At 51.0% G+C, this 27,485-nt stretch overlaps 1 protein-coding gene across 3 annotated transcripts in view; it reads right to left on the bottom strand.

Moving 5' to 3' along the window:
• The window catches only part of med15 (mediator complex subunit 15), a 27,775-nt gene extending 640 nt beyond the window's left edge, over positions 1 to 27,135 (bottom strand). Inside the window, exons 1-18 of one of the 3 annotated variants that reach the window (XM_070848385.1) lie at positions 26,997 to 27,135; positions 26,016 to 26,103; positions 25,868 to 25,919; positions 25,144 to 25,167; positions 24,846 to 25,010; positions 24,364 to 24,620; positions 17,585 to 18,091; positions 16,341 to 16,466; positions 15,215 to 15,367; positions 14,289 to 14,407; positions 14,072 to 14,199; positions 13,101 to 13,235; positions 12,360 to 12,423; positions 12,097 to 12,163; positions 2,721 to 2,878; positions 1,605 to 1,771; positions 1,428 to 1,526; positions 1 to 114 (exon numbers count right to left, since the gene is read on the bottom strand). The exon at positions 1 to 114 is cut by the window's left edge and continues 640 nt beyond it. In XM_070848385.1, coding sequence (XP_070704486.1) covers positions 1 to 114; positions 1,428 to 1,526; positions 1,605 to 1,771; positions 2,721 to 2,878; positions 12,097 to 12,163; positions 12,360 to 12,423; positions 13,101 to 13,235; positions 14,072 to 14,199; positions 14,289 to 14,407; positions 15,215 to 15,367; positions 16,341 to 16,466; positions 17,585 to 18,091; positions 24,364 to 24,620; positions 24,846 to 25,010; positions 25,144 to 25,167; positions 25,868 to 25,919; positions 26,016 to 26,103; positions 26,997 to 27,064 — 2,491 coding nt within the window. In that variant the 5' untranslated portion in view covers positions 27,065 to 27,135. The remainder of the gene's footprint in view (positions 115 to 1,427; positions 1,527 to 1,604; positions 1,772 to 2,720; positions 2,879 to 12,096; positions 12,164 to 12,359; positions 12,424 to 13,100; positions 13,236 to 14,071; positions 14,200 to 14,288; positions 14,408 to 15,214; positions 15,368 to 16,340; positions 16,467 to 17,584; positions 18,092 to 24,363; positions 24,621 to 24,845; positions 25,011 to 25,143; positions 25,168 to 25,867; positions 25,920 to 26,015; positions 26,104 to 26,996) is intronic. The other 2 variants (XM_070848386.1, XM_070848387.1) reach the window with 2 other exon arrangements.
• Between the last annotated feature and the right edge of the window lie 350 nt (positions 27,136 to 27,485).

The raw sequence follows: 27,485 nt of genomic DNA, 5'->3' as shown, positions 1-27,485 counted from the left end.
GCCGGACGCTCTGGGCCCAGGTGTTGAGCAGCTCCGTCACCGAGTGTTTGTCGGGCAGCTGCAGCAGCTTGGACGTCATGTTCCTGTGGACCGTCTGCAGGAAGCCGTTCGCACCTGGGGGAGCACACGGCACGGGTCATGTGATCAAAACCAGCTGAGAAAAGCATGTGCTGTGTGCAACAGGTGAGACGGCAACCTAGTTCGCTCTGTCCGTTCTCCAGGACTGTTCTTCACATGTAGGAACGTTAAAGTGTGCGTCTGATCAGCTGATGGCTAAAGGAGCACTCCCCCATTTCTCCCCCTGGTCCTCTGTGTCCTCATCCTGGTGTGTGAGTGACTGGTAGGTAGTAAAAGTGTTGGAACTGGTCCAGTAGATCACCTCAGCCAGAACTGGTCCAGTAGATCACCTCAGCCAGCAGACACCAAACGGGCTGCAATGGCTGCAGCGTGATCCTTTGGGACAACTGCACCTGATCACAGTAGGTCCACTAAAAGAGCTTGTTTGATCCACTGACAGGCTCAGAGTGTTATTCTAAGTGTGTGACAGCATCATGGAAAGGATCCCTACAGAGAGAGACCTGGAAGATCCTTTTGGTTTAACCACAAACAGCACACACACCAGACTACATTCACTAAAACAGGGATTTTAGAGAACAGGACACAGGAGCTGCTGCTCTGCTGCTGCCTCCATCAGTTACTTTGTGTTATTGTGTGACTTTATTTTAAAGGATCCAAACTAACCCTTTAAACACAAAAGTAAAACAGACTCTTGTGTTCTTTGAGGTAAAATTACTGGTTTTTTTAGATGGAATCTGGTGGATTTTTCCTCACCAGACTCCATTCACAAAAACAGGAATTTTAACTCACAGAAAACAGGGGTTGTCGCCTCAATCAGGTAGTTTGTTTGTGTTGTTATGACACTGTGATGGATAGTTGGGGGGTTAAAACACTAACTATCCATCAGTCTACTGGGCCAATTCCAGCACCTTCTGGAGCGAGCAGAAGGTTCACTGAAACAACAAGTCAGGAGGACCAGTCACATTATGTTTAGGACAGACTATGGTTAGGCCCAGGTTAGGTGTAGCTTAGTTTACTACCTACCTACCGGCCGCTCAGACACCACAGGCCCCAGGTTTAAAACAGCAGAGTTCACCTTTACGTCGCTCCCGTCCAATCAGACTGAACGACAGGTTTTAGAGAACATGTTTCCACCTCATCATCCCACACTCGGGTCACTGGAGTCTAGAAACCACGAGGACGCTGATCTGAACCCTACGGCGCTGCACCGGGGCCGTTCTGGGGGGGGTGAGGGGTAATATTGTGGGGAACTCCTAAATGTCTGACTTCCATCTTTGTTCTACCTCTACGGCTCCGATACGCCGCGTCCCTCCGACCACGTGTGTTCGCTCAGCGTGCTGGAGACTCACCGTACTGCTCGCCGTCGTCCGCCCAGTGCGGGCTCTGGTCGGGGTAGTCGGCAGGGACGCTGAGCTGCAGAGGAGGAACGCTGGGGAGGTTCTTATCATCTGAGAACACAACAGACAGTCAGCACTGACCTCAGGGAGAGTCCCCCCCCCCGTGGAACCTCTCAGCGGCCCACTCACCCAGCTTGCAGACGAGGTGCACGGTGCCGTTGTTGCTGCAGAACGAAGGATCCAGGTTGACGAGGAACTTGACGTCGAGGCGAGCCACCTCCCCCTGCAGGATGTTGGAGATGGTCTGCCGCTCGTCCTCCTCGTGCTTCCTCTTCCTGCCGGAGACGTTGGGACCCCTGAGGACACACACAGCGTCCATCAGGTCCTGAACCTGCTGGTCCTGTAGTACCACACATCTCTGGGTGGATCTGCTGCACCAGATCCCAGAGGGAAACCTTTTACTGCAGCGCCTCCATAGAGCACTTTTACTTCAAATACCTTAAAGGGTCACTCCCCTGTTTCTACCCATGATCCTCTCTGTCCTCATCCTGGTGTGTGAGTGACTGGTAGGTAGTAAAAGTGTTGGAACTGGTCCAGTAGATCACCTCAGCTGCACCTGATCACAGTAGGTCCACTAAAAGAGCTTGTTTGATCCACTGACAGGCTCAGAGTGTTATTCTAAGTGTGTGACAGCATCATGGAAAGGATCCCTACAGAGAGAGACCTGGAAGATCCTTCTGGTTTAACCACAAACAGGACACACACCAGACTACATTCACTAAAACAGGGATTTTAGAGAACAGGACACAGGAGCTGCTGCCTCCATCAGTCAGAGTGTCTGTGTGTTACTGAGGGACTTTGTTTCAAAGGATCCAAACTAACCCTTTAAACACAAAAGTAAAGCAGACTTCTGTGTTCTTTGAGGTAAAATGACTTTGTTGGAATCTGGTGGCTGATTCCTCACCAGACTCCACTGACAGAATCAGTGATTTTAGCTCCCAGGACCCTGGAGCTGCTGGTGTGAGTGTGTGTGTGTTCTGAACTATATGACTGGTTCTGTTCTGTTCTGTTAACAAACCACCTGGAGAACGTGACCCCGCTCTGAGAATACTGAAGCTCTCTTTTCTTTCTTGCTCATGTTACGTTCTAGTTTCACCTTCTTGTGACTCTTGCCGTCAGGTCTGCTTTTAAAGGCTCAGTTCACCCCAAAAACTATTTCCTCTGTCGCTCTCAGCTGTTTGAGCCGCTGTGACACCGCTACCCCCCTGCGTGATGGGTGAAGTGCTCTGCACAGGTGGGACGTACGTGATGGGGGGTCCGTGGATGGCGGTCATGGCGGGGGCAAAGGTCCGGTACAGAGAGTGGTTGAAGACCGGCGAGCGGATGTTGGCCATGACGGCGTCCAGCAGCGGCTGGCACAGGTACTGCTGCTTGGTGGCCACCGGGGGGGGCGGGGGGGTCGGCTGAAACCAGAGGGACAAACCATCAGTGGACCTGAGGGACGCCACTCCTCCTCCAACTAGACTGGTGTTAGTAATAATATATCATATTATATCATATTATATCATATTATATCATATTATATCATAATATATTATAATATATCATAATATATCATATTATATCATATCATATCATATTATATCATATTATATCATAATATATTATAATATATCATAATATATCATATTATATCATTATATTATATTATTTATATTATATTATATTATATTATATTATATTATATTATATTATATTATATTATATCATATCGTATTATATCATTATATTATATTATTTATATTATATTATATTAAAATGTAAATAAACAGCTTCATCAGGACAGCGAGGGAAAATAACTCATCTCATTTTTATATCATTTCCTTCTCTTTCGGTAGTTTTCTCTTTATGTTTTAGTTTTCTTTTTCTGTAGTTTCCTCTTTATGTAGTTTTAGTTTTCTCTCTGTAGTTGTAGTATTTTTTTCTTTCTGTAGTTTTCTCTTCTTTCTCTCTGTAGTCGTCTCTCTCTCTAGTCGTCTCTCTGTGGTCGTCTCTCTGTGGTCGTCTCTCTGTGGTCGTCTCCCTGTGGTCGTCTCCCTGTGGTCGTCTCCCTGTGGTCGTCTCCCTGTGGTCGTCTCTCTGTGGTCGTCTCCCTGTAGTCGTCTCTCTCTGTAGTCGTCTCTCTGTGGTCGTCTCTCTGTGGTCGTCTCTCTGTGGTCGTCTCCCTGTAGTCGTCTCTCTCTGTAGTCGTCTCTCTCTGTAGTCGTCTCTCTCTGTAGTCGTCTCTCTGTAGTCGTCTCTCTGTAGTCGTCTCTCCCTGTAGTCGTCTCTCTGTAGTCGTCTCCCTGTAGTCGTCTCCCTGTAGTCGTCTCTCTCTGTAGTCGTCTCTCTGTAGTCGTCTCTCTGTAGTCGTCTCTCCCTGTAGTCGTCTCCCTGTAGTCGTCTCTCTCTGTAGTCGTCTCCCTGTAGTCGTCTCTCTCTGTAGTCGTCTCCCTGTAGTCGTCTTTCCCTGTAGTCGTCTCCCTGTAGTCGTCTCTCCCTGTAGTCCTCTCTCCCTGTAGTCGTCTCCCTGTAGTCGTCTCTCCCTGTAGTCGTCTCCCTGTAGTCGTCTCTCTGTAGTCGTCTCCCTGTAGTCGTCTCTCCCTGTAGTCGTCTCTCCCTGTAGTCGTCTCCCTGTAGTCGTCTCCCTGTAGTCGTCTCTCCCTGTAGTCGTCTCCCTGTAGTCGTCTCTCTCTGTAGTCGTCTCTCTCTGTAGTCGTCTCTCTGTAGTCGTCTCTCTGTAGTCGTCTCTCTCTGTAGTCGTCTCTCTGTAGTCGTCTCTCTGTAGTCGTCTCCCTGTAGTCGTCTCTCTCTGTAGTCGTCTCTCCCTGTAGTCGTCTCTCCCTGTAGTCGTCTCTCCCAGTAGTCGTCTCTCCCTGTAGTCGTCTCTCTCTGTAGTCGTCTCTCCCTGTAGTCCTCTCTCTCTGTAGTCGTCTTTCCCTGTAGTCGTCTCCCTGTAGTCGTCTCCCTGTAGTCGTCTCTCCCTGTAGTCGTCTCCCTGTAGTCGTCTCCCTGTAGTCGTCTCCCTGTAGTCGTCTCTCTCTGTAGTCGTCTCCCTGTAGTCGTCTCTCTCTGTAGTCGTCTTTCCCTGTAGTCGTCTCCCTGTAGTCGTCTCTCTCTGTAGTCGTCTTTCCCTGTAGTCGTCTCTCTCTGTAGTCGTCTCCCTGTAGTCGTCTCTCTCTGTAGTCGTCTCTCTCTGTAGTCGTCTCCCTGTAGTCGTCTCTCTCTGTAGTCGTCTCCCTGTAGTCGTCTTTCCCTGTAGTCGTCTTTCCCTGTAGTCGTCTCCCTGTAGTCGTCTTTCCCTGTAGTCGTCTCTCTCTGTAGTCGTCTCCCTCTGTAGTCGTCTCCCTGTAGTCGTCTCCCTGTAGTCGTCTCCCTGTAGTCGTCTTTCCCTGTAGTCGTCTCTCTCTGTAGTCGTCTCCCTGTAGTCGTCTCTCTCTGTAGTCGTCTCTCCCTGTAGTCGTCTCTCTCTGTAGTCGTCTCTCTCTGTAGTCGTCTCTCCCTGTAGTCGTCTCCCTGTAGTCGTCTCCCTGTAGTCGTCTCTCTCTGTAGTCGTCTCTCTCTGTAGTCGTCTTTCCCTGTAGTCGTCTCTCCCTGTAGTCCTCTCTCCCTGTAGTCCTCTCTCCCTGTAGTCGTCTCCCTGTAGTCGTCTCTCTCTGTAGTCGTCTCTCTCTGTAGTCGTCTCTCTGTAGTCGTCTCTCTCTGTAGTCGTCTCTCCCTGTAGTCCTCTCTCCCTGTAGTCGTCTCCCTGTAGTCGTCTCTCTCTGTAGTCGTCTCTCTGTAGTCGTCTCTCTCTGTAGTCGTCTCTCTGTAGTCGTCTCTCTCTGTAGTCGTCTCTCCCTGTAGTCCTCTCTCCCTGTAGTCGTCTCTCCCTGTAGTCGTCTCCCTGTAGTCGTCTCTCCCTGTAGTCGTCTCCCTGTAGTCCTCTCTCCCTGTAGTCCTCTCTCCCTGTAGTCGTCTCTCCCTGTAGTCGTCTCTCTCTGTAGTCGTCTCTCCCTGTAGTCCTCTCTCCCTGTAGTCGTCTCTCCCTGTAGTCGTCTCTCCCTGTAGTCGTCTCCCTGTAGTCGTCTCCCTGTAGTCCTCTCTCCCTGTAGTCCTCTCTCCCTGTAGTCGTCTCTCTCTGTAGTCGTCTCCCTGTAGTCGTCTCTCTGTAGTCGTCTCTCTCTGTAGTCGTCTCTCTCTGTAGTCGTCTCTCTCTGTAGTCGTCTCTCTGTAGTCGTCTCTCTGTAGTCGTCTCCCTGTAGTCGTCTCCCTGTAGTCGTCTCTCTGTAGTCGTCTCTCCCTGTAGTCGTCTCTCTGTAGTCGTCTCTCTGTAGTCGTCTCTCTGTAGTCGTCTCTCCCTGTAGTCGTCTCTCTCTGTAGTCGTCTCTCCCTGTAGTCCTCTCTCTCTGTAGTCGTCTTTCCCTGTAGTCGTCTCCCTGTAGTCGTCTCCCTGTAGTCGTCTCCCTGTAGTCGTCTCTCTCTGTAGTCGTCTCCCTGTAGTCGTCTCCCTGTAGTCGTCTCTCTCTGTAGTCGTCTCCCTGTAGTCGTCTCTCTCTGTAGTCGTCTTTCCCTGTAGTCGTCTCCCTGTAGTCGTCTCTCTCTGTAGTCGTCTTTCCCTGTAGTCGTCTCTCTCTGTAGTCGTCTCCCTGTAGTCGTCTCCCTGTAGTCGTCTCTCTCTGTAGTCGTCTCCCTGTAGTCGTCTTTCCCTGTAGTCGTCTTTCCCTGTAGTCGTCTCCCTGTAGTCGTCTTTCCCTGTAGTCGTCTCTCTCTGTAGTCGTCTCCCTGTAGTCGTCTTTCCCTGTAGTCGTCTCTCTCTGTAGTCGTCTCCCTGTAGTCGTCTCTCCCTGTAGTCGTCTCTCTCTGTAGTCGTCTCTCTCTGTAGTCGTCTCCCTGTAGTCGTCTCCCTGTAGTCGTCTCCCTGTAGTCGTCTCTCTCTGTAGTCGTCTCCCTGTAGTCGTCTCCCTGTAGTCGTCTCTCTCTGTAGTCGTCTCCCTGTAGTCGTCTCTCTCTGTAGTCGTCTTTCCCTGTAGTCGTCTCCCTGTAGTCGTCTCTCTCTGTAGTCGTCTTTCCCTGTAGTCGTCTCTCTCTGTAGTCGTCTCCCTGTAGTCGTCTCCCTGTAGTCGTCTCTCTCTGTAGTCGTCTCCCTGTAGTCGTCTTTCCCTGTAGTCGTCTTTCCCTGTAGTCGTCTCCCTGTAGTCGTCTTTCCCTGTAGTCGTCTCTCTCTGTAGTCGTCTCCCTGTAGTCGTCTCCCTGTAGTCGTCTTTCCCTGTAGTCGTCTCTCTCTGTAGTCGTCTCCCTGTAGTCGTCTCTCCCTGTAGTCGTCTCTCTCTGTAGTCGTCTCTCTCTGTAGTCGTCTCTCTCTGTAGTCGTCTCCCTGTAGTCGTCTCCCTGTAGTCGTCTCTCTCTGTAGTCGTCTCTCTCTGTAGTCGTCTCCCTGTAGTCGTCTTTCCCTGTAGTCGTCTCCCTGTAGTCGTCTTTCCCTGTAGTCGTCTCCCTGTAGTCGTCTCTCCCTGTAGTCGTCTCTCCCTGTAGTCGTCTCTCTCTGTAGTCGTCTCCCTGTAGTCGTCTCCCTGTAGTCGTCTCTCCCTGTAGTCGTCTCTCCCTGTAGTCGTCTCCCTGTAGTCGTCTTTCCCTGTAGTCGTCTCTCCCTGTAGTCGTCTCCCTGTAGTCGTCTCTCTCTGTAGTCGTCTCTCTGTAGTCGTCTCTCTCTGTAGTCGTCTCTCCCTGTAGTCGTCTCTCTGTAGTCGTCTCTCTGTAGTCGTCTCCCTGTAGTCCTCTCTCCCTGTAGTCGTCTCCCTGTAGTCGTCTCTCTCTGTAGTCGTCTCTCTCTGTAGTCGTCTCTCTCTGTAGTCGTCTCTCTGTAGTCGTCTCTCTCTGTAGTCGTCTCTCCCTGTAGTCCTCTCTCCCTGTAGTCGTCTCCCTGTAGTCGTCTCTCTCTGTAGTCGTCTCTCTCTGTAGTCGTCTCTCTGTAGTCGTCTCTCTCTGTAGTCGTCTCTCCCTGTAGTCCTCTCTCCCTGTAGTCGTCTCCCTGTAGTCGTCTCTCCCTGTAGTCGTCTCCCTGTAGTCGTCTCCCTGTAGTCGTCTCCCTGTAGTCGTCTCTCCCTGTAGTCCTCTCTCCCTGTAGTCCTCTCTCCCTGTAGTCGTCTCTCTCTGTAGTCGTCTCTCCCTGTAGTCGTCTCTCCCTGTAGTCCTCTCTCCCTGTAGTCGTCTCTCCCTGTAGTCGTCTCTCCCTGTAGTCGTCTCCCTGTAGTCGTCTCCCTGTAGTCCTCTCTCCCTGTAGTCCTCTCTCCCTGTAGTCGTCTCTCCCTGTAGTCGTCTCCCTGTAGTCGTCTCTCTGTAGTCGTCTCTCTCTGTAGTCGTCTCTCTGTAGTCGTCTCTCTCTGTAGTCGTCTCTCTGTAGTCGTCTCTCTGTAGTCGTCTCTCTCTGTAGTCGTCTCCCTGTAGTCCTCTCTCCCTGTAGTCCTCTCTCCCTGTAGTCGTCTCTCTGTAGTCGTCTCTCTCTGTAGTCGTCTCTCTCTGTAGTCGTCTCCCTGTAGTCCTCTCTCCCTGTAGTCCTCTCTCCCTGTAGTCGTCTCTCTGTAGTCGTCTCTCTGTAGTCGTCTCTCTCTGTAGTCGTCTCCCTGTAGTCCTCTCTCCCTGTAGTCCTCTCTCCCTGTAGTCGTCTCTCTGTAGTCGTCTCTCCCTGTAGTCGTCTCTCTCTGTAGTCGTCTCCCTGTAGTCCTCTCTCCCTGTAGTCGTCTCTCCCTGTAGTCGTCTCTCTGTAGTCGTCTCCCTGTAGTTCTCTCTCCCTGTAGTCGTCTCTCTGTAGTCGTCTCCCTGTAGTCCTCTCTCCCTGTAGTCCTCTCTCCCTGTAGTCGTCTCCCTGTAGTCGTCTCTCCCTGTAGTCGTCTCTCTCTGTAGTCGTCTCTCTGTAGTCGTCTCTCTGTAGTCGTCTCTCTGTAGTCCTCTCTCCCTGTAGTCCTCTCTCCCTGTAGTCCTCTCTCTCTGTAGTCGTCTCTCCCTGTAGTCCTCTCTCCCTGTAGTCGTCTCTCCCTGTAGTCGTCTCTCCCTGTAGTCGTCTCCCTGTAGTCGTCTCCCTGTAGTCCTCTCTCCCTGTAGTCCTCTCTCCCTGTAGTCGTCTCTCTCTGTAGTCGTCTCCCTGTAGTCGTCTCCCTGTAGTCGTCTCTCTGTAGTCGTCTCTCTCTGTAGTCGTCTCTCTGTAGTCGTCTCTCTCTGTAGTCGTCTCTCTGTAGTCGTCTCTCTGTAGTCGTCTCTCTGTAGTCGTCTCCCTGTAGTCGTCTCTCTCTGTAGTCGTCTCCCTGTAGTCGTCTCCCTGTAGTCCTCTCTCCCTGTAGTCCTCTCTCCCTGTAGTCGTCTCTCTGTAGTCGTCTCTCTCTGTAGTCGTCTCTCTCTGTAGTCGTCTCCCTGTAGTCCTCTCTCCCTGTAGTCCTCTCTCCCTGTAGTCCTCTCTCCCTGTAGTCGTCTTTCCCTGTAGTCGTCTCTCTCTGTAGTCGTCTCCCTGTAGTCGTCTCCCTGTAGTCGTCTTTCCCTGTAGTCGTCTCTCTCTGTAGTCGTCTCCCTGTAGTCGTCTCTCCCTGTAGTCGTCTCTCTCTGTAGTCGTCTCTCTCTGTAGTCGTCTCCCTGTAGTCGTCTCCCTGTAGTCGTCTCTCTCTGTAGTCGTCTCTCTCTGTAGTCGTCTCCCTGTAGTCGTCTTTCCCTGTAGTCGTCTCCCTGTAGTCGTCTTTCCCTGTAGTCGTCTCCCTGTAGTCGTCTCTCCCTGTAGTCGTCTCTCCCTGTAGTCGTCTCTCTCTGTAGTCGTCTCCCTGTAGTCGTCTCCCTGTAGTCGTCTCTCCCTGTAGTCGTCTCTCCCTGTAGTCGTCTCCCTGTAGTCGTCTTTCCCTGTAGTCGTCTCTCCCTGTAGTCGTCTCCCTGTAGTCGTCTCTCTCTGTAGTCGTCTCTCTGTAGTCGTCTCTCTCTGTAGTCGTCTCTCCCTGTAGTCGTCTCTCTGTAGTCGTCTCTCTGTAGTCGTCTCCCTGTAGTCCTCTCTCCCTGTAGTCGTCTCCCTGTAGTCGTCTCTCTCTGTAGTCGTCTCTCTCTGTAGTCGTCTCTCTCTGTAGTCGTCTCTCTGTAGTCGTCTCTCTCTGTAGTCGTCTCTCCCTGTAGTCCTCTCTCCCTGTAGTCGTCTCCCTGTAGTCGTCTCTCTCTGTAGTCGTCTCTCTCTGTAGTCGTCTCTCTGTAGTCGTCTCTCTCTGTAGTCGTCTCTCCCTGTAGTCCTCTCTCCCTGTAGTCGTCTCCCTGTAGTCGTCTCTCCCTGTAGTCGTCTCCCTGTAGTCGTCTCCCTGTAGTCGTCTCCCTGTAGTCGTCTCTCCCTGTAGTCCTCTCTCCCTGTAGTCCTCTCTCCCTGTAGTCGTCTCTCTCTGTAGTCGTCTCTCCCTGTAGTCGTCTCTCCCTGTAGTCCTCTCTCCCTGTAGTCGTCTCTCCCTGTAGTCGTCTCCCTGTAGTCGTCTCCCTGTAGTCCTCTCTCCCTGTAGTCCTCTCTCCCTGTAGTCGTCTCTCCCTGTAGTCGTCTCCCTGTAGTCGTCTCTCTGTAGTCGTCTCTCTCTGTAGTCGTCTCTCTGTAGTCGTCTCTCTCTGTAGTCGTCTCTCTGTAGTCGTCTCTCTGTAGTCGTCTCTCTCTGTAGTCGTCTCCCTGTAGTCCTCTCTCCCTGTAGTCCTCTCTCCCTGTAGTCGTCTCTCTGTAGTCGTCTCTCTCTGTAGTCGTCTCTCTCTGTAGTCGTCTCCCTGTAGTCCTCTCTCCCTGTAGTCCTCTCTCCCTGTAGTCGTCTCTCTGTAGTCGTCTCTCTGTAGTCGTCTCTCTCTGTAGTCGTCTCCCTGTAGTCCTCTCTCCCTGTAGTCCTCTCTCCCTGTAGTCGTCTCTCTGTAGTCGTCTCTCCCTGTAGTCGTCTCTCTCTGTAGTCGTCTCCCTGTAGTCCTCTCTCCCTGTAGTCGTCTCTCCCTGTAGTCGTCTCTCTGTAGTCGTCTCCCTGTAGTTCTCTCTCCCTGTAGTCGTCTCTCTGTAGTCGTCTCCCTGTAGTCCTCTCTCCCTGTAGTCCTCTCTCCCTGTAGTCGTCTCCCTGTAGTCGTCTCTCCCTGTAGTCGTCTCTCTCTGTAGTCGTCTCTCTGTAGTCGTCTCTCTGTAGTCGTCTCTCTGTAGTCCTCTCTCCCTGTAGTCCTCTCTCCCTGTAGTCCTCTCTCTCTGTAGTCGTCTCTCCCTGTAGTCCTCTCTCCCTGTAGTCGTCTCTCCCTGTAGTCGTCTCTCCCTGTAGTCGTCTCCCTGTAGTCGTCTCCCTGTAGTCCTCTCTCCCTGTAGTCCTCTCTCCCTGTAGTCGTCTCTCTCTGTAGTCGTCTCCCTGTAGTCGTCTCCCTGTAGTCGTCTCTCTGTAGTCGTCTCTCTCTGTAGTCGTCTCTCTGTAGTCGTCTCTCTCTGTAGTCGTCTCTCTGTAGTCGTCTCTCTGTAGTCGTCTCTCTGTAGTCGTCTCCCTGTAGTCGTCTCTCTCTGTAGTCGTCTCCCTGTAGTCGTCTCCCTGTAGTCCTCTCTCCCTGTAGTCCTCTCTCCCTGTAGTCGTCTCTCTGTAGTCGTCTCTCTCTGTAGTCGTCTCTCTCTGTAGTCGTCTCCCTGTAGTCCTCTCTCCCTGTAGTCCTCTCTCCCTGTAGTCCTCTCTCCCTGTAGTCGTCTCTCCCTGTAGTCGTCTCTCTGTAGTCGTCTCTCTCTGTAGTCGTCTCTCTCTCTAGTCGTCTCTCTCTGTAGTCGTCTCCCTGTAGTCGTCTCTCTGTAGTCGTCTCTCTGTAGTCGTCTCCCTGTAGTCGTCTCTCTCTGTAGTCGTCTCTCTGTAGTCGTCTCTCTGTAGTCGTCTCCCTGTAGTCGTCTCTCTCTCTAGTCGTCTCTCTCTGTAGTCGTCTCCCTGTAGTCGTCTCTCTGTAGTCGTCTCTCTGTAGTCGTCTCCCTGTAGTCGTCTCTCTCTCTAGTCGTCTCTCTGTAGTCGTCTCTCTGTAGTCGTCTCCCTGTAGTCGTCTCTCTCTGTAGTCGTCTCTCTGTAGTCGTCTCTCTCTGTAGTCGTCTCTCCCTGTAGTCGTCTCCCTGTAGTCGTCTCTCCCTGTAGTCGTCTCTCTGTAGTCGTCTCTCTCTCTAGTCGTCTCTCTCTGTAGTCGTCTCCCTGTAGTCGTCTTTCCCTGTAGTCGTCTCTCCCTGTAGTCGTCTCTCTCTAGTCGTCTCTCTCTCTAGTCGTCTCTCTCTCGTCTCTCTCTCTAGTCGTCTCTCTCTCTAGTCGTCTCTCTCTAGTCGTCTCCCTGTAGTCGTCTCTCTCTAGTCGTCTCTCTCTAGTCGTCTCTCTCTAGTCGTCTCTCTCTAGTCGTCTCTCCCTGTAGTCGTCTCTCTCTGTAGTCGTCTCCCTGTAGTCGTCTCCCTGTAGTCGTCTCTCTGTAGTCGTCTCTCTCTCTAGTCGTCTCTCTCTGTAGTCGTCTCCCTGTAGTCGTCTCTCTCTAGTCGTCTCTCTCTCTAGTCGTCTCTCTCTCTAGTCGTAGTTGCTGCTCTACCCACTCTACCAGTTCCACCTGTTGGCCCATCACTCACTAACACTGAGACTCGGAGACGCCCCGAAGACGTTAAAATAGTAGAAGAAGGAGAACAGGAAGTAGTTCTCACCACAGCCATGTCGTTCTTCAGTTTCTCTAAAGCGATTTCACACTTCTGCAGCGTCTTCAGAGGACACCTGCAGGGCAGAGGACACAAGGGGACGCGTCAGGACACAAGGGGACACGTCAGGACACAAGGGGACACGTCAGGACACAAGGGGACACAAGGGGACACGTCGGGACACAAGCGGACACGTCGGGACACGTCAGGACAAGTTAATTGATTGCTTCAGTGGAGACTGGAGGACGGACCTGTGGACGATCAGCTGTTACCTGGTGTTTGGATCAGTCAGGATGTTCAGCAGACTCTTCATCTTACTCAGGTCCTTTTTCCTGTCTGAGAGCACGGAACCACACAGAGAACCAGAGAGAGAGAGAAAACCACAGAGAGAGAGAACCACACAGAGAGAGAGAACCACACCGAGACAGAGAACCACACCGAGACAGAGAACCACAGAGAGAGAGAGAGAGAACCACACACAGAGAGAGATAGAACCACACACAGAGAGAGATAGAACCACACAGAGAGAGAACCACACACAGAGAGAGAGAAAACCACAGAGAGAGAGAACCACACCGAGAGAGAGAGAACCACAGAGAGAGAGAGAACCACACACAGAGAGAGAGAACCACAGAGAGAGAGAGAACCACACCGAGAGAGAGAGAACCACAGAGAGAGAGAGAACCACAGAGAGAGAGAGAGAACCACACACAGAGAGAACCACACAGAGAGAGAGAACCACACAGAGAGAGAGAGAACCACACACAGAGAGAACCACAGAGAGAGAGAGAACCACAGAGAGAGAGAGAGAACCACACACAGAGAGAACCACACAGAGAGAGAGAACCACACAGAGAGAGAGAGAACCACACACAGAGAGAACCACAGAGAGAGAGAGAGAGAGAGAGAGAGATTAGAAAGCTCATAATAAAATGACTGACATTACTGATTGATAGACTGCCCAGTGATCAGTCATGTGATTGATCAGTGGTAATCGATCGATGATTAATCACCTTCGTTCTTGTCGATCTTGTTGATCATCCGGCGTAGAGGCTCGATGTATTTGGACAGCTGTTTGAGTTTCTCCATATACTGCTGGTCCTCCAGAGAGGTGGCTCCAGCAGGACTCATCACGGAGCTGGGGTTACCTGTGGGATAGGTGAGGAGACAGGTGAGGACAGGGGAGGATACAGGTGAGGGGACAGGTGAGGACACAGGGGAGTACACAGGGGAGAAGACAGGGGAGGGGACAGGTGAGGACACGGGAGGACACAGGGGAGGAGACAGGTGAGGGGACAGGTGAGGAGACAGGTGAGGAGACAGGTGAGGGGACAGGTGAGGAGACAGGTGAGGGGACAGGTGAGGAGACAGGTGAGGAGACGGGAGGGGACAGATGGGGAGACAGGGGAGGACACAGGGGAGGAGACAGGGGAGGACACAGGGGAGGGGACAGGTGAGGGGACAGGTGAGGAGACAGGGGAGGAGACAGGGGAGGAGACAGGGGAGGAGACAGGGGAGGACAGGGGAGGATACAGGTGAGGGGACAGGTGAGGACACAGGGGAGTACACAGGGGAGGAGACAGGGGAGGGGACAGGTGAGGACACGGGAGGACACAGGGGAGGAGACAGGTGAGGAGACAGGTGAGGAGACAGGTGAGGAGACAGGTGAGGAGACAGGTGAGGGGACAGGTGAGGAGACAGGTGAGGGGACAGGTGAGGGGACAGGTGAGGAGACAGGGGAGGGGACAGATGGGGAGACAGGGGAGGACACAGGGGAGGAGACAGGGGAGGACACAGGGGAGGACACAGGGGAGGACACAGGGGAGGACACAGGGGAGGAGACAGGTGAGGAGACAGGTGAGGGGACAGGTGAGGGGACAGGTGAGGAGACAGGGGAGGGGACAGGTGAGAGGACAGGTGAGGAGACAGGTGAGAGGACAGGTGAGGAGACAGGTGAGTTTGTCCTCCAGTGAGGTGTCTGTACCTGGGGTGTTGAGTGGTCCGGGGGAGGGGACCCCGTAGTTCTGGGGGGTCCGGGCGTTGGCGGGGCTCTGTGAGGACTGAGGGGACGGGCTGGGCTGGAACCCCCCCGGAGACGGCGTGGGACCGGAGCTGGAGACGGGAAGCAAGACAGGTGTTAGGAATCAGAGGGGGCGGGGCGTGAACGGGTGGTGAAACCCCCCCATGACGCCGCGTCCTACCTGGCCGAGTTGGGCTGAGAGCTGGGGGGCTGAGGCGACGGCTGGGGAGGGGGGGGCATCGACTGCGGCGTCTGCACCTGCACCGGGGACGGCGATGACATCATTCCATGCTGCTGCACCTGTGGAGGAAAGTGATTGGACGAGAAGAGAAGGCCAATTAGCCAATCAGAGGAGGGCGACAGCGCTCAGACACGAATCAAATCAATCGAACGAATCAAACACCATTTATCTGAGCGCCATACTTCAGCGACTGCCCCGCCCTCTCCCCGTGACCATGAGCGCGGGCAGAGCGGTCCATGAAGGGGTCTTTGAGCTACGGCAAGCGGGAGGTGGTAAACATCGCATCACCAATTAAACCAGTCGTCACAGCGCTCTAGTGATTAACATTAAAACGGCGCTTTATACGCTGTGAAAACACGCCAGAAACACCACTGACTGACTGATTGAAACTTGTTTTGTTCTTAGTTTTGGTGATGACGCATCAGCCGGCGGCAGCCTGAGTTTTCCCAGGAAAAGGAGACAGAACAAAGACATAACCGCAGTGAACAGCAGCAGTGGCAGAGCACCGGCAGCAGCACGATGCCTCGACTGCGGCTAATGGAGCGGTCTGCAGCGGGCGTGAGGGCCACAGAGTCTTTCTCTCATTAAACTACAGATATTCAGGAAGTCACTTTCACTTCCTCATTCGCCCGGCGGTGTTCAGTTTGTCGGTACCGGCTAGCGGTTGCCTAGTAACCTGCCCCGAAATAACACCAACTCTTCTCTGCGTCCTGAAACACGACCCTAACAGGGACCCCCCCCCGTCGTGCTGTGATGTGGCAGGTATAATGTACTGAGAAGGTGGCAGCAGCAGGGCGTGACGAGGTGAGAGGACCTGACAGACAGAAGCACAGGAAGGGGTCAGAGGTCAGACTGGGGATAAATACCTGCTGCGTCATCGGCTGTCCTCCCACTGCGGCGGCGGCAGCGGCAGCGGCGGCGGCGGCAGCAGCGGCGGCGGCGGCGTTCGGAGGAGGGATGGAGGGGTTCAGGGCGGCTCGAGGCAGCCGGGCTGGAATCTGCATCCCCGGACGGACGAGCTTCAGAGGACACAACAGACACAACAGACACACGTGGGGCCAGGTGAGCCGGGGGCGGCCAGGTGTGGTCAGCTGACCTCCTCTTCCTGTCTCCTCACACATATTCATCAGACTGCTGAGCGGCTCAAATGGAGCTTTAGTCCCACTGTTGCCCAGTTTGAGCTCTGGGATTTCTACATGTCCTACACAGGTGACACACAGGTGACACAGTGTTTTACTGAGATTATTGGGACACGCCTTCGTCTATGAAAACAAACATGGCCGCCCTCTCCACTGTCTACAAACAACCTGTCCCCTTCTGGAGGTCCCGGACGTTTCTCATGTGTGATACTAACCAGGGCGGTAACCAGGGCGGTAACCAGGGCGGTAACCAGGGAGGTAACCAGGGAGGTAACCAGGCTGGGCGTCCACTCCTCTCAGCGCTCTCTGCTCGACGCCAACACGTTAAAATACTGGCGCCGCCTTCAGCACTTAGACCAGACCGACGATCTGCAGCACTAATCAAAGTGCTGTGAGCTCTGCCAGGGGACCAGAGGCCACAGCAGAACATCTGACAGCTGACTGATCTTCACTGTCACTCCCTCAGAACATCTTTATTTTCTGGAACATTAGAACTATAAAGGACCAAAATGCCTTTTCAGTTTATTAAAATAAGCACCATTACTGCTTCCTGTTGGTTTACACTCAGCTCTGAGACTAATTATTAATGTTTAACGTACAGCGGAGGTCAACTGTTGTCCAGATGTTACAAACCACCCGTGAACACAGAGGACAAAGATGGCGTCCCGTAAAACCAGACCACCTTCAGCTCACTCAGTAAACCAGCTCGACCGCGTCTCTTACTTTTTGACTAGTTTGGCTTTAGCAGGTTTCTAGACTCTCATGTGCTCTAAATCTTGGGACAAAGCAAAAGAAGACAGTGAGGGTGTCAGTGAGAGCTGTTCCAGGTGAAGCCCCTGAGCTGCGGTCTCACCTGTCCGGGCACGGCGGCGGCGGCGGCGGCGTTGAGCTGCGCCTGTGCTGCCGCTTGCTGGGCTTGCTGCGCTGCCTGCTGCGCCTGCTGGGCCTGCTGCTGCTGCTGCAGGGCTGCACGGGCCTGCTTTCACACACACACACACACACACACACACACACACACACACAGCAAAGCGTGCAAGCAGAGGGGGGGGTAAGCAGGTCTACTGGAACCCGACTGATTTATCAGCCAGCACATTTGGTGATTTGGTTCTCAGAGTGTTTTCATTCTCCCACTCTGTGCAGCTGAATCAGGAGACACCAAAGACGGCAAACTTCAGGGGGAACTGAATCACACGTCCACCTTCGGGGGGGATGTTGTCCTAAAAAGAGGAGCTTCACGGTTGTTCCAGCCCTCTGAGCTCCGCAGGTTCTCTCCCTTATTCTGTCAGTGCTGCTAAAACTGTCAGCTGCGCCATGAAATCTTGGTTGAACAGCCAGTTTCCGTTAAATGAGTCCCGTGGCCGTGTGGTCCGGGGCTCACAGCAGAGCAGCCCAGACTCAAACTATGTTCTTGGTTCCAAATTTGAGTGATATTAATGTAAGAAGCTTTCGGTAGATAAATAGATGTTATGTTATCTTAAAGATTCATTATTGTATTTTTAAGACTTTTGTCTACTACCAGTTGCGGCCTTATCTTTAGACCGATGAGTTCGAGGTGTCACATGCTGACACAGCGTTGAAATATCGTCTACTAAAGCGGCAACAGATTAGTGGCGCTTTGGAAGCTAACGTCAGCGCTAACTGTGCAGAAATACAACAACGTTACCCAACCAGGGGCTACACTGACGCGCTTGAACACGCAGGCACTGGAGCGCCGCCTCTGGACCACTTTAAAAGGTGCTAGCATCATTCCCACTGGTTTAAACAGCATGAACAGAGGTGGCAGCATTAAAATACTGATTCTAAAACTGTCAACATCATGGAGGAAGTTTCGAACTCATCGGTGCAGCCCTGTCACTTTGTTAGATGCAGTCAATCAGTCCTTCTCACCCCTGAAGTCAACAGATTTGGTTTTAAGAAGCAGGAAAATAGGCTGCAGGACAAGTCATAAACCATACAATAATCAACAAAGGCTTTGGAGGATCACACGACTCCAGTCTCCTTTGTGGAAACAGGAGTCGTGGAAGGCTTCACAAGCCGTTGATGTGCAGAGAGCCAAACCGTGCCCACACCTGCAGGGAAGGCCCTGCTCCGTCTCACCTGGAACGCCTGGATCTTGAGCTGGTGCTGCTGCTGCTGCTGCTGGCTGAGCGAGCTGATGGGAACGTGCTGAGCAGTCGCCATCTGTCCGGCCAGAGACTGAGGCACCATGCCAGGCTGCTGCTGCTGCTGCTGCTGCTGCTGCTGCTGCTGCTGAGAGTGTGGAGGCATCTGGCCCGGCTGAGGCTGAGCCTGGGCCTGAACCTGCTGCTGTTGCTGAACCATGTGCTGGATAGACTGGGCCTGAGCCTGAGCCTGAGCCTGGGCCTGAGCCTGAGCCTGAGCCTGAGCCTGAGCCTGGGCCTGAGCCTGAGCCTGAGCCTGAGCCTGGGCCTGAGCCTGGGCCTGGGCCTGGGCCTGGGCCTGAGCCTGAGCCTGAGCCTGGGCCTGAGCTTGAGCCTGAGCCTGAGCCTGGGCCTGAGCCTGAGCCTGAGCCTGAGCCTGGGCGTGTTGCTGCTGGAGCTGCAGCTGCACCATCTGCTGCTGCTGAATCCTCGTCTGGTGCATCTGCAGACAGTGTAGGAAGGAAGCTGGTTAGCGGGATCATTTCTCTGTCAGCTGATGACAGAAGAGCAGTGAGGCGGTGTTGGACCTGTGGTCTAACTCCAGCACCACCTCATCATTTTACAGTGACTGCACTGACAAAGGTTGACAATACGGCCGTGTTCTTCCTCTTATCTGGGGTCGGGTCACGGGGGTCGGGTTGAGGGACCGACAGTTACTCCAGTTCCTGTGTAGAGGTCGCAATGGCCGCTGCTACATGCCCGGAAGACCACCGAGGGGAGGCACCCGTAAGGCATCGTGAGCGGATGTCCAAACCACCTTAACCGGCTCCTTTTCGATGCGCCGGGACCGCGGCTAGACTCCGACGCTCAATTAAACGCAATTCGCTCGTTTGTATCCACGACCTCTTCCCTTCAATCATCACCCGGAGCTCGCAAGTGAGGGTCTCGGTAGCTTTCCCTTCCGGCTCGGCTCCCTCTGAACCACAACGGCCCCGTTCAGCTTGTGGCAGCAACGCACTCCAAACCCAAGCCCAGAAGTTGCCAAGCCTAAAATTCTCTCTCATAACATTATTTCATGCTAAACAAGATGGCCCACACCGCCAGCTCCCGGTGGTGTGGGTTCCCTGACCAAACAGAGCTCACAAGCCCGTGAATAAACATCAGAAGGTGCGAAATTGCAGCGGCAACACGAAGGATGAGAGTGACTCAGAGTGGACGCCATGGATACGGCTAATTCACATGTTGCACAAGTTAAACTTGTCCATCAGAGAGCGCCAGTTTCCCACAGAGACGGCGTGAGTGAACGTATCCTGCCAGAGTCTGGCATCCTCTGATTGGTCGGTATCAGTCTATAAAGAAGCGTCCTCTGATTGGTCGGTATCAGTCTATAAAGAAGCGTCCTCTGATTGGTCGGTATCAGTCTATACAGAAGCGTCCTCTGATTGGTCGGTATCAGTCTATAAAGAAGCGTCCTCTGATTGGTCGGTATCAGTCTGTATAAAGAAGCGTCCTCTGATTGGTCGGTATCAGTCTGTATAAAGAAGCGTCCTCTGATTGGTCGGTATCAGTCTGTATAAAGAAGCGTCCTCTGATTGGTCGGTATCAATCTATAAAGAAGCGTCCTCTGATTGGTCGGTATCAGTCTGTAAAGAAGCGTCCTCTGATTGGTCGGTATCAGTCTATAAAGAAGCGTCCTCTGATTGGTCGGTATCAGTCTATAAAGAAGCGTCCTCTGATTGGTCGGTATCAGTCTATACAGAAGCGTCCTCTGATTGGTCGGTATCAGTCTATACAGAAGCGTCCTCTGATTGGTCGGTATCAGTCTGTGTAAAGAAGCGTCCTCTGATTGGTCGGTATCAGTCTGTATAAAGAAGCGTCCTCTGATTGGTCGGTATCAGTCTGTAAAGAAGCGTCCTCTGATTGGTCGTATCAGTCTATAAAGAAGCGTCCTCTGATTGGTCGGTATCAGTCTGTATAAAGAAGCGTCCTCTGATTGGTCGGTATCAGTCTATAAAGAAGCGTCCTCTGATTGGTCGGTATCAGTCTATAAAGAAGCGTCCTCTGATTGGTCGGTATCAGTCTGTAAAGAAGCGTCCTCTGATTGGTCGGTATCAGTCTGTAAAGAAGCGTCCTCTGATTGGTCGGTATCAGTCTGTAAAGAAGCGTCCTCTGATTGGTCGGTATCAGTCTATAAAGAAGCGTCCTCTGATTGGTCGGTATCAGTCTGTAAAGAAGCGTCCTCTGATTGGTCGGTATCAGTCTGTATAAAGAAGCGTCCTCTGATTGGTCGGTATCAGTCTATAAAGAAGCGTCCTCTGATTGGTCGGTATCAGTCTATAAAGAAGCGTCCTCTGATTGGTCGGTATCAGTCTGTAAAGAAGCGTCCTCTGATTGGTCGGTATCAGTCTGTAAAGAAGCGTCCTCTGATTGGTCGGTATCAGTCTGTAAAGAAGCGTCCTCTGATTGGTCGGTATCAGTCTATAAAGAAGCGTCCTCTGATTGGTCGGTATCAGTCTGTATAAAGAAGCGTCCTCTGATTGGTCGGTATCAGTCTATAAAGAAGCGTCCTCTGATTGGTCGGTATCAGTCTGTATAAAGAAGCGTCCTCTGATTGGTCGGTATCAGTCTGTATGAAGAAGCGTCCTCTGATTGGTCGGTATCAGTCTGTATGAAGAAGCGTCCTCTGATTGGTCGGTATCAGTCTGTATAAAGAAGCGTCCTCTGATTGGTCGGTATCAGTCTATAAAGAAGCGTCCTCTGATTGGTCGGTATCAGTCTGTATAAAGAAGCGTCCTCTGATTGGTCGGTATCAGTCTGTATAAAGAAGCGTCCTCTGATTGGTCGGTATCAGTCTGTATAAAGAAGCGTCCTCTGATTGGTCGGTATCAGTCTGTATAAAGAAGCGTCCTCTGATTGGTCGGTATCAGTCTGTATGAAGAAGCGTCCTCTGATTGGTCGGTATCAGTCTATAAAGAAGCGTCCTCTGATTGGTCGGTATCAGTCTGTATAAAGAAGCGTCCTCTGATTGGTCGGTATCAGTCTGTATAAAGAAGCGTCCTCTGATTGGTCGGTATCAGTCTGTATAAAGAAGCGTCCTCTGATTGGTCGGTATCAGTCTGTATGAAGAAGCGTCCTCTGATTGGTCGGTATCAGTCTGTATGAAGAAGCGTCCTCTGATTGGTCGGTATCAGTCTGTATGAAGAAGCGTCCTCTGATTGGTCGGTATCAGTCTGTAAAGAAGCGTCCTCTGATTGGTCGGTATCAGTCTATAAAGAAGCGTCCTCTGATTGGTCGGTATCAGTCTATAAAGAAGCGTCCTCTGATTGGTCGGTATCAGTCTGTATAAAGAAGCGTCCTCTGATTGGTCGGTATCAGTCTGTATAAAGAAGCGTCCTCTGATTGGTCGGTATCAGTCTATAAAGAAGCGTCCTCTGATTGGTCGGTATCAGTCTATAAAGAAGCGTCCTCTGATTGGTCGGTATCAGTCTATAAAGAAGCGTCCTCTGATTGGTCGGTATCAGTCTATAAAGAAGCGTCCTCTGATTGGTCGGTATCAGTCTGTATAAAGAAGCGTCCTCTGATTGGTCGGTATCAGTCTGTATAAAGAAGCGTCCTCTGATTGGTCGGTATCAGTCTGTGTAAAGAAGCGTCCTCTGATTGGTCGGTATCAGTCTGTAAAGAAGCGTCCTCTGATTGGTCGGTATCAGTCTATAAAGAAGCGTCCTCTGATTGGTCGGTATCAGTCTGTATAAAGAAGCGTCCTCTGATTGGTCGGTATCAGTCTGTATAAAGAAGCGTCCTCTGATTGGTCGGTATCAGTCTGTGTAAAGAAGCGTCCTCTGATTGGTCGGTATCAGTCTGTAAAGAAGCGTCCTCTGATTGGTCGGTATCAGTCTATAAAGAAGCGTCCTCTGATTGGTCGGTATCAGTCTGTATAAAGAAGCGTCCTCTGATTGGTCGGTATCAGTCTGTGTAAAGAAGCGTCCTCTGATTGGTCGGTATCAGTCTGTAAAGAAGCGTCCTCTGATTGGTCGGTATCAGTCTGTAAAGAAGCGTCCTCTGATTGGTCGGTATCAGTCTGTAAAGAAGCGTCCTCTGATTGGTCGGTATCAGTCTGTATAAAGAAGCGTCCTCTGATTGGTCGGTATCAGTCTGTAAAGAAGCGTCCTCTGATTGGTCGGTATCAGTCTGTATAAAGAAGCGTCCTCTGATTGGTCGGTATCAGTCTGTATAAAGAAGCGTCCTCTGATTGGTCGGTATCAGTCTGTAAAGAAGCGTCCTCTGATTGGTCGGTATCAGTCTGTATAAAGAAGCGTCCTCTGATTGGTCGGTATGAGTCTGTATAAAGAAGCGTCCTCTGATTGGTCGGTATCAGTCTGTAAAGAAGCGTCCTCTGATTGGTCGGTATCAGTCTGTATAAAGAAGCGTCCTCTGATTGGTCGGTATCAGTCTGTATAAAGAAGCGTCCTCTGATTGGTCGGTATCAGTCTATAAAGAAGCGTCCTCTGATTGGTCGGTATCAGTCTGTATAAAGAAGCGTCCTCTGATTGGTCGGTATCAGTCTGTATAAAGAAGCGTCCTCTGATTGGTCGGTATCAGTCTGTGTAAAGAAGCGTCCTCTGATTGGTCGGTATCAGTCTGTATAAAGAAGCGTCCTCTGATTGGTCGGTATCAGTCTGTAAAGAAGCGTCCTCTGATTGGTCGGTATCAGTCTGTGTAAAGAAGCGTCCTCTGATTGGTCGGTATCAGTCTGTATAAAGAAGCGTCCTCTGATTGGTCGGTATCAGTCTGTAAAGAAGCGTCCTCTGATTGGTCGGTATCAGTCTGTGTAAAGAAGCGTCCTCTGATTGGTCGGTATCAGTCTGTATAAAGAAGCGTCCTCTGATTGGTCGGTATCAGTCTGTAAAGAAGCGTCCTCTGATTGGTCGGTATCAGTCTGTAAAGAAGCGTCCTCTGATTGGTCGGTATCAGTCTGTATAAAGAAGCGTCCTCTGATTGGTCGGTATCAGTCTGTGTAAAGAAGCGTCCTCTGATTGGTCGGTATCAGTCCGTATGAAGAAGCGTCCTCTGATTGGTCGGTATCAGTCTGTATAAAGAAGCGTCCTCTGATTGGTCGGTATCAGTCTGTAAAGAAGCGTCCTCTGATTGGTCGGTATCAGTCCGTATGAAGAAGCGTCCTCTGATTGGTCGGTATCAGTCTGTATAAAGAAGCGTCCTCTGATTGGTCGGTATCAGTCTATAAAGAAGCGTCCTCTGATTGGTCGGTATCAGTCTATAAAGAAGCGTCCTCTGATTGGTCGGTATCAGTCCGTATAAAGAAGCGTCCTCTGATTGGTCGGTATCAGTCTGTAAAGAAGCGTCCTCTGATTGGTCGGTATCAGTCTATAAAGAAGCGTCCTCTGATTGGTCGGTATCAGTCTGTAAAGAAGCGTCCTCTGATTGGTCGGTATCAGTCCGTATGAAGAAGCGTCCTCTGATTGGTCGGTATCAGTCTGTATAAAGAAGCGTCCTCTGATTGGTCGGTATCAGTCCGTATAAAGAAGCGTCCTCTGATTGGTCGGTATCAGTCTATAAAGAAGCGTCCTCTGATTGGTCGGTATCAGTCTGTAAAGAAGCGTCCTCTGATTGGTCGGTATCAGTCTGTATGAAGAAGCGTCCTCTGATTGGTCGGTATCAGTCTGTAAAGAAGCGTCCTCTGATTGGTCGGTATCAGTCTGTAAAGAAGCGTCCTCTGATTGGTCGGTATCAGTCTGTATGAAGAAGCGTCCTCTGATTGGTCGGTATCAGTCTGTAAAGAAGCGTCCTCTGATTGGTCGGTATCAGTCTATAAAGAAGCGTCCTCTGATTGGTCGGTATCAGTCCGTATAAAGAAGCGTCCTCTGATTGGTCGGTATCAGTCTGTAAAGAAGCGTCCTCTGATTGGTCGGTATCAGTCTATAAAGAAGCGTCCTCTGATTGGTCGGTATCAGTCTGTAAAGAAGCGTCCTCTGATTGGTCGGTATCAGTCCGTATGAAGAAGCGTCCTCTGATTGGTCGGTATCAGTCTGTATAAAGAAGCGTCCTCTGATTGGTCGGTATCAGTCCGTATAAAGAAGCGTCCTCTGATTGGTCGGTATCAGTCTATAAAGAAGCGTCCTCTGATTGGTCGGTATCAGTCTGTAAAGAAGCGTCCTCTGATTGGTCGGTATCAGTCTGTATGAAGAAGCGTCCTCTGATTGGTCGGTATCAGTCTGTAAAGAAGCGTCCTCTGATTGGTCGGTATCAGTCTATAAAGAAGCGTCCTCTGATTGGTCGGTATCAGTCCGTATGAAGAAGCGTCCTCTGATTGGTCGGTATCAGTCTGTATGAAGAAGCGTCCTCTGATTGGTCGGTATCAGTCTATAAAGAAGCGTCCTCTGATTGGTCGGTATCAGTCTATATGAAGAAGCGTCCTCTGATTGTTCGGTATCAGTCTGTAAAGAAGCGTCCTCTGATTGGTCGGTATCAGTCTATAAAGAAGCGTCCTCTGATTGGTCGGTATCAGTCTGTATGAAGAAGCGTCCTCTGATTGGTCGGTATCAGTCTGTATGAGGAAGCGTCCTCTGATTGGTCGGTATCAGTCTGTATGAAGAGTGTTGTGTCCTCTGGGGCTGAACAGTGATCTGATTGAAATTGAGTCTGATTGGATGGAAGTCAATGAGGAAATGAGGAGACTTCTCTCCTGATTTATCAGCTCAGTGAACAGTTTCTGCTCTCAGTCTCTAGTTTACAGTCCTGTGTGTGCTGCCTGGGTACCTGGTTCTGCTGCTGCTGATTCTGGGCCTGCTGCTGCTGGTTCTGGTGCTGCTGCTGAAGCTGCTGGTTCTGGTGGTGCTGCTGCTGCTGCTGCTGCTGCAGCTGCTGCACCCTCAGCTGCTGCTGCACCTGGAACTGCTGCTGCTGGATGGCGGCGTTCTGCTGCTGCTGCATGGCGTTCTGCTGCTGGAACTGCTGGAACTGGATGGACTGCTGCTGTTGCATCTGCTGCATCTGCATCTGGCCTGGACCACCTACTGCAGAGGGAGCGAGAGGAGGATGAAGGGAGGGTCCGGTCCACAGCTCAGAGCCAGTGTGAGGAGCGCTCTGGTGCCTCAAACACACAGCGTGCCAAAGCGGAGACTCAAAGTAAGATCGGCTCTGACGCCAAAATATGCAGTTCAGACGCAGCCAGCATCCAGCGAGCGCTCTGATGTGACTGTACAGCAGACACACACACACCACACGGAGGAAACACTCACTGGCTTGTGGGTTTCCAGCCACCCCTGCCATGCCATGCTGGCCTATCTGCATCGGCCCCATGGCCCCCATGCCACCCACTGGAGCGCCGGTGGGGCGAGGCCCCATACCAATGGCGCCCGGGCCCCCTCCAACCCCTGTCAGGTTAGTCAGGGCATTCATGGGATCTAGCAGAAGGGTAGACAACAGACAATATTACGCAGCTCCAACATGCACAGCAGAAATCCTGAACACCGAGTGTGGTAGTGACAGATGAGCAGAGGACAGAAAACAACAGAGAGCAACACAAAGTCCACGTACCAGGACCGCCGAGCGTCTTCTTGTCTGTAAACAGGACAGTAACACAATAAGTTACTAGGAAACAACTTCACCCAGATTCCCTCTGAAAGTCCCAGTGCAGTCCCAGACAATAAGTGATATACTGCTGGGGGGGGGGAGTTTTAGCCTCCTAAAAATTAAATGAATAAATAAATTCACACTAGTTCACTGTACTCGTTTTAATTTCACCTTTATGTCACCTGAGAACTGAAGTCAACCATGAACATGAAGCCTTCTCTTTGCTTGCTTGAAAGCCACCAGACTCCATTCACTAAACCAGTCATTTTACTTCTCTGAACACAGAAGTCTGCTGTGCAGCTACTGCCCACATCAGTGACCTTACAACTTAGTTTGGATCTGAACTGACCCTTTAAAACACCAAAGTCACTCAATAACACACACACACTGACTGATGGAGGCAGCAGCAGACCAGCAGCTCCTGAGTTCAGTGAGGTAAAATGAATGCTTTTGTAAATGGAGTCTGGTGAACTTGAAGCGAGCAAAGGGAAAGAGAGAATGGCTTCAGTTCCCTCTAAAGGGCTGTTTTACGGTGGTGAAAATATTCCAAATGCAGCACACACTTACACAGATGTCTGTGCCGACCTCCATCTACTGTAGGTGTAATACACTGACTGTGAAGACAACCAGACTGCAGACTCTATGGACTGTCCCTTTAATGCTATTGGTCCATGATTAGAGCACTTACGGATGTCTCTGAAGTGTATGATCAGCCTCGCCACCAGAGATAGATACTCCTCCTGCCAAAGAGAACAGGGAGATCCATTGAAGGAACAAAGAGCACCATGGGAAGGACATGGAGGTTCACCTGTGGCCGGCGCTGGTCCAATACTTACCCTGGACTTGGCTTTGACATAAACGTGGTTCTCCATGTCATTGCTGGACTTGGTGTGTGCAGTTCCTGCCTTTCTCATCGCCTCCTCGCTGGAAGGAAACATGAGAATCACACTGATCAATCACGTTCCCCCGTGTCAGGGCCGTTAATGTGTACAACCTGTCTAATTCATCGCATGGTACCAGTCGAGCTCTGCTCTGGTTTTACTGGACAGCAGTGGCTCCAGTGACCATCAGGTGACACAGACGGCTGCACACTGATTTCATGCACAAGGTGCTGTTTTGCAAAGCAAAGTGAAAATAGAAAATGAAGCTTCATAATCTCTGAGGGTTATAAAAATATCTGACACACCTCACATGTAATTACTATTAATAATTATCATTATCAAAGTCATGTTTTACTACTCTAAGAAGGAGGGAAGACATTAAAATCACACTGATTGTATATATAGGAAACAAAAGTATGCTTATTAACATTAACATTTCATACAGTCTGGTTACAAGCAGACCTGCACCGTGTTCACATGTAATTATATTAAAGGGTGTGGTAGTTTGTTTGGACATTAAATCACTAGAAACTACAAGAAGTCTTTGTGCTAAATGTTCGTCTATGCAGAACTAACCAGCGACGTTGACCAGGAAACCCAATACATCTGTAACTCGCATCGTTAGCAGCTAATGATGCTAATCATTACATATTCCAATTGAAAAAATAAATTCTCATTGAGCTATATTTTGTCAAATTCATGAACGCCGAATTAAAGAGTGGACCCAAACCTTTCGCAGCGTGTTTACAGAAATGTGTCGGGACCTGTGTTCAGTTTGCTTTTTTACAACTTGGTCTGAGTTCACCGATTTTTCTAGCGGGGTTCGACTTGACGCTCTCCTGCTGAGCTAACGTGAGTTTAGCTAACTACGTTAATGCAACAGAGACAGAAACAGCGACTTGGCTGAAAACAGACAAATAAACCGGATTATCTCACATCTGGGCGACCACTTTTTGTCGGAACTGAGGGCTCCTCCAGTCGCTGTCCGGCCCGGGGACTTCCATTGCAGATTTTTAAAGTGTTATTGGGGTATTTTTACTTGAGGAGTTTAATGTTTTCCCTCAGCTCTTCCGCCTTCCGCTCCGGGGAAAATGGCGGCTGCTGTGTTTGTGTTAATGAACGCTACCGCCGCCTGCTGGACGGGCTGTACTAAAGGATTTAAAGCGTTCACCACAAGTACACAATAATGACATATACATTATATACATGCTGCCAGTTCATGATACCATGCTAACAGACTGAGGCTAAAGCTAACAGGTCCCAGTTCATGATACTATGCTAACAGACTGAGGCTAAAGCTAACAGCTCCCAGTTTATGATACCACGCTAACAGACTGAGGCTAAAGCTAACAGCTCCCAGTTTATGATACCACGCTAACAGACTGAGGCTAAAGCTAACAGCTCCCAGTTTATGATACCACGCTA

Source organism: Pempheris klunzingeri, chromosome 17 (assembly GCF_042242105.1).
Source record: "Pempheris klunzingeri isolate RE-2024b chromosome 17, fPemKlu1.hap1, whole genome shotgun sequence".
Taxonomy (NCBI): domain Eukaryota; kingdom Metazoa; phylum Chordata; class Actinopteri; order Acropomatiformes; family Pempheridae; genus Pempheris; species Pempheris klunzingeri.
Note: the sequence above shows the minus strand (reverse complement) of the source record. Positions and strands in the feature narration are given on the sequence as shown.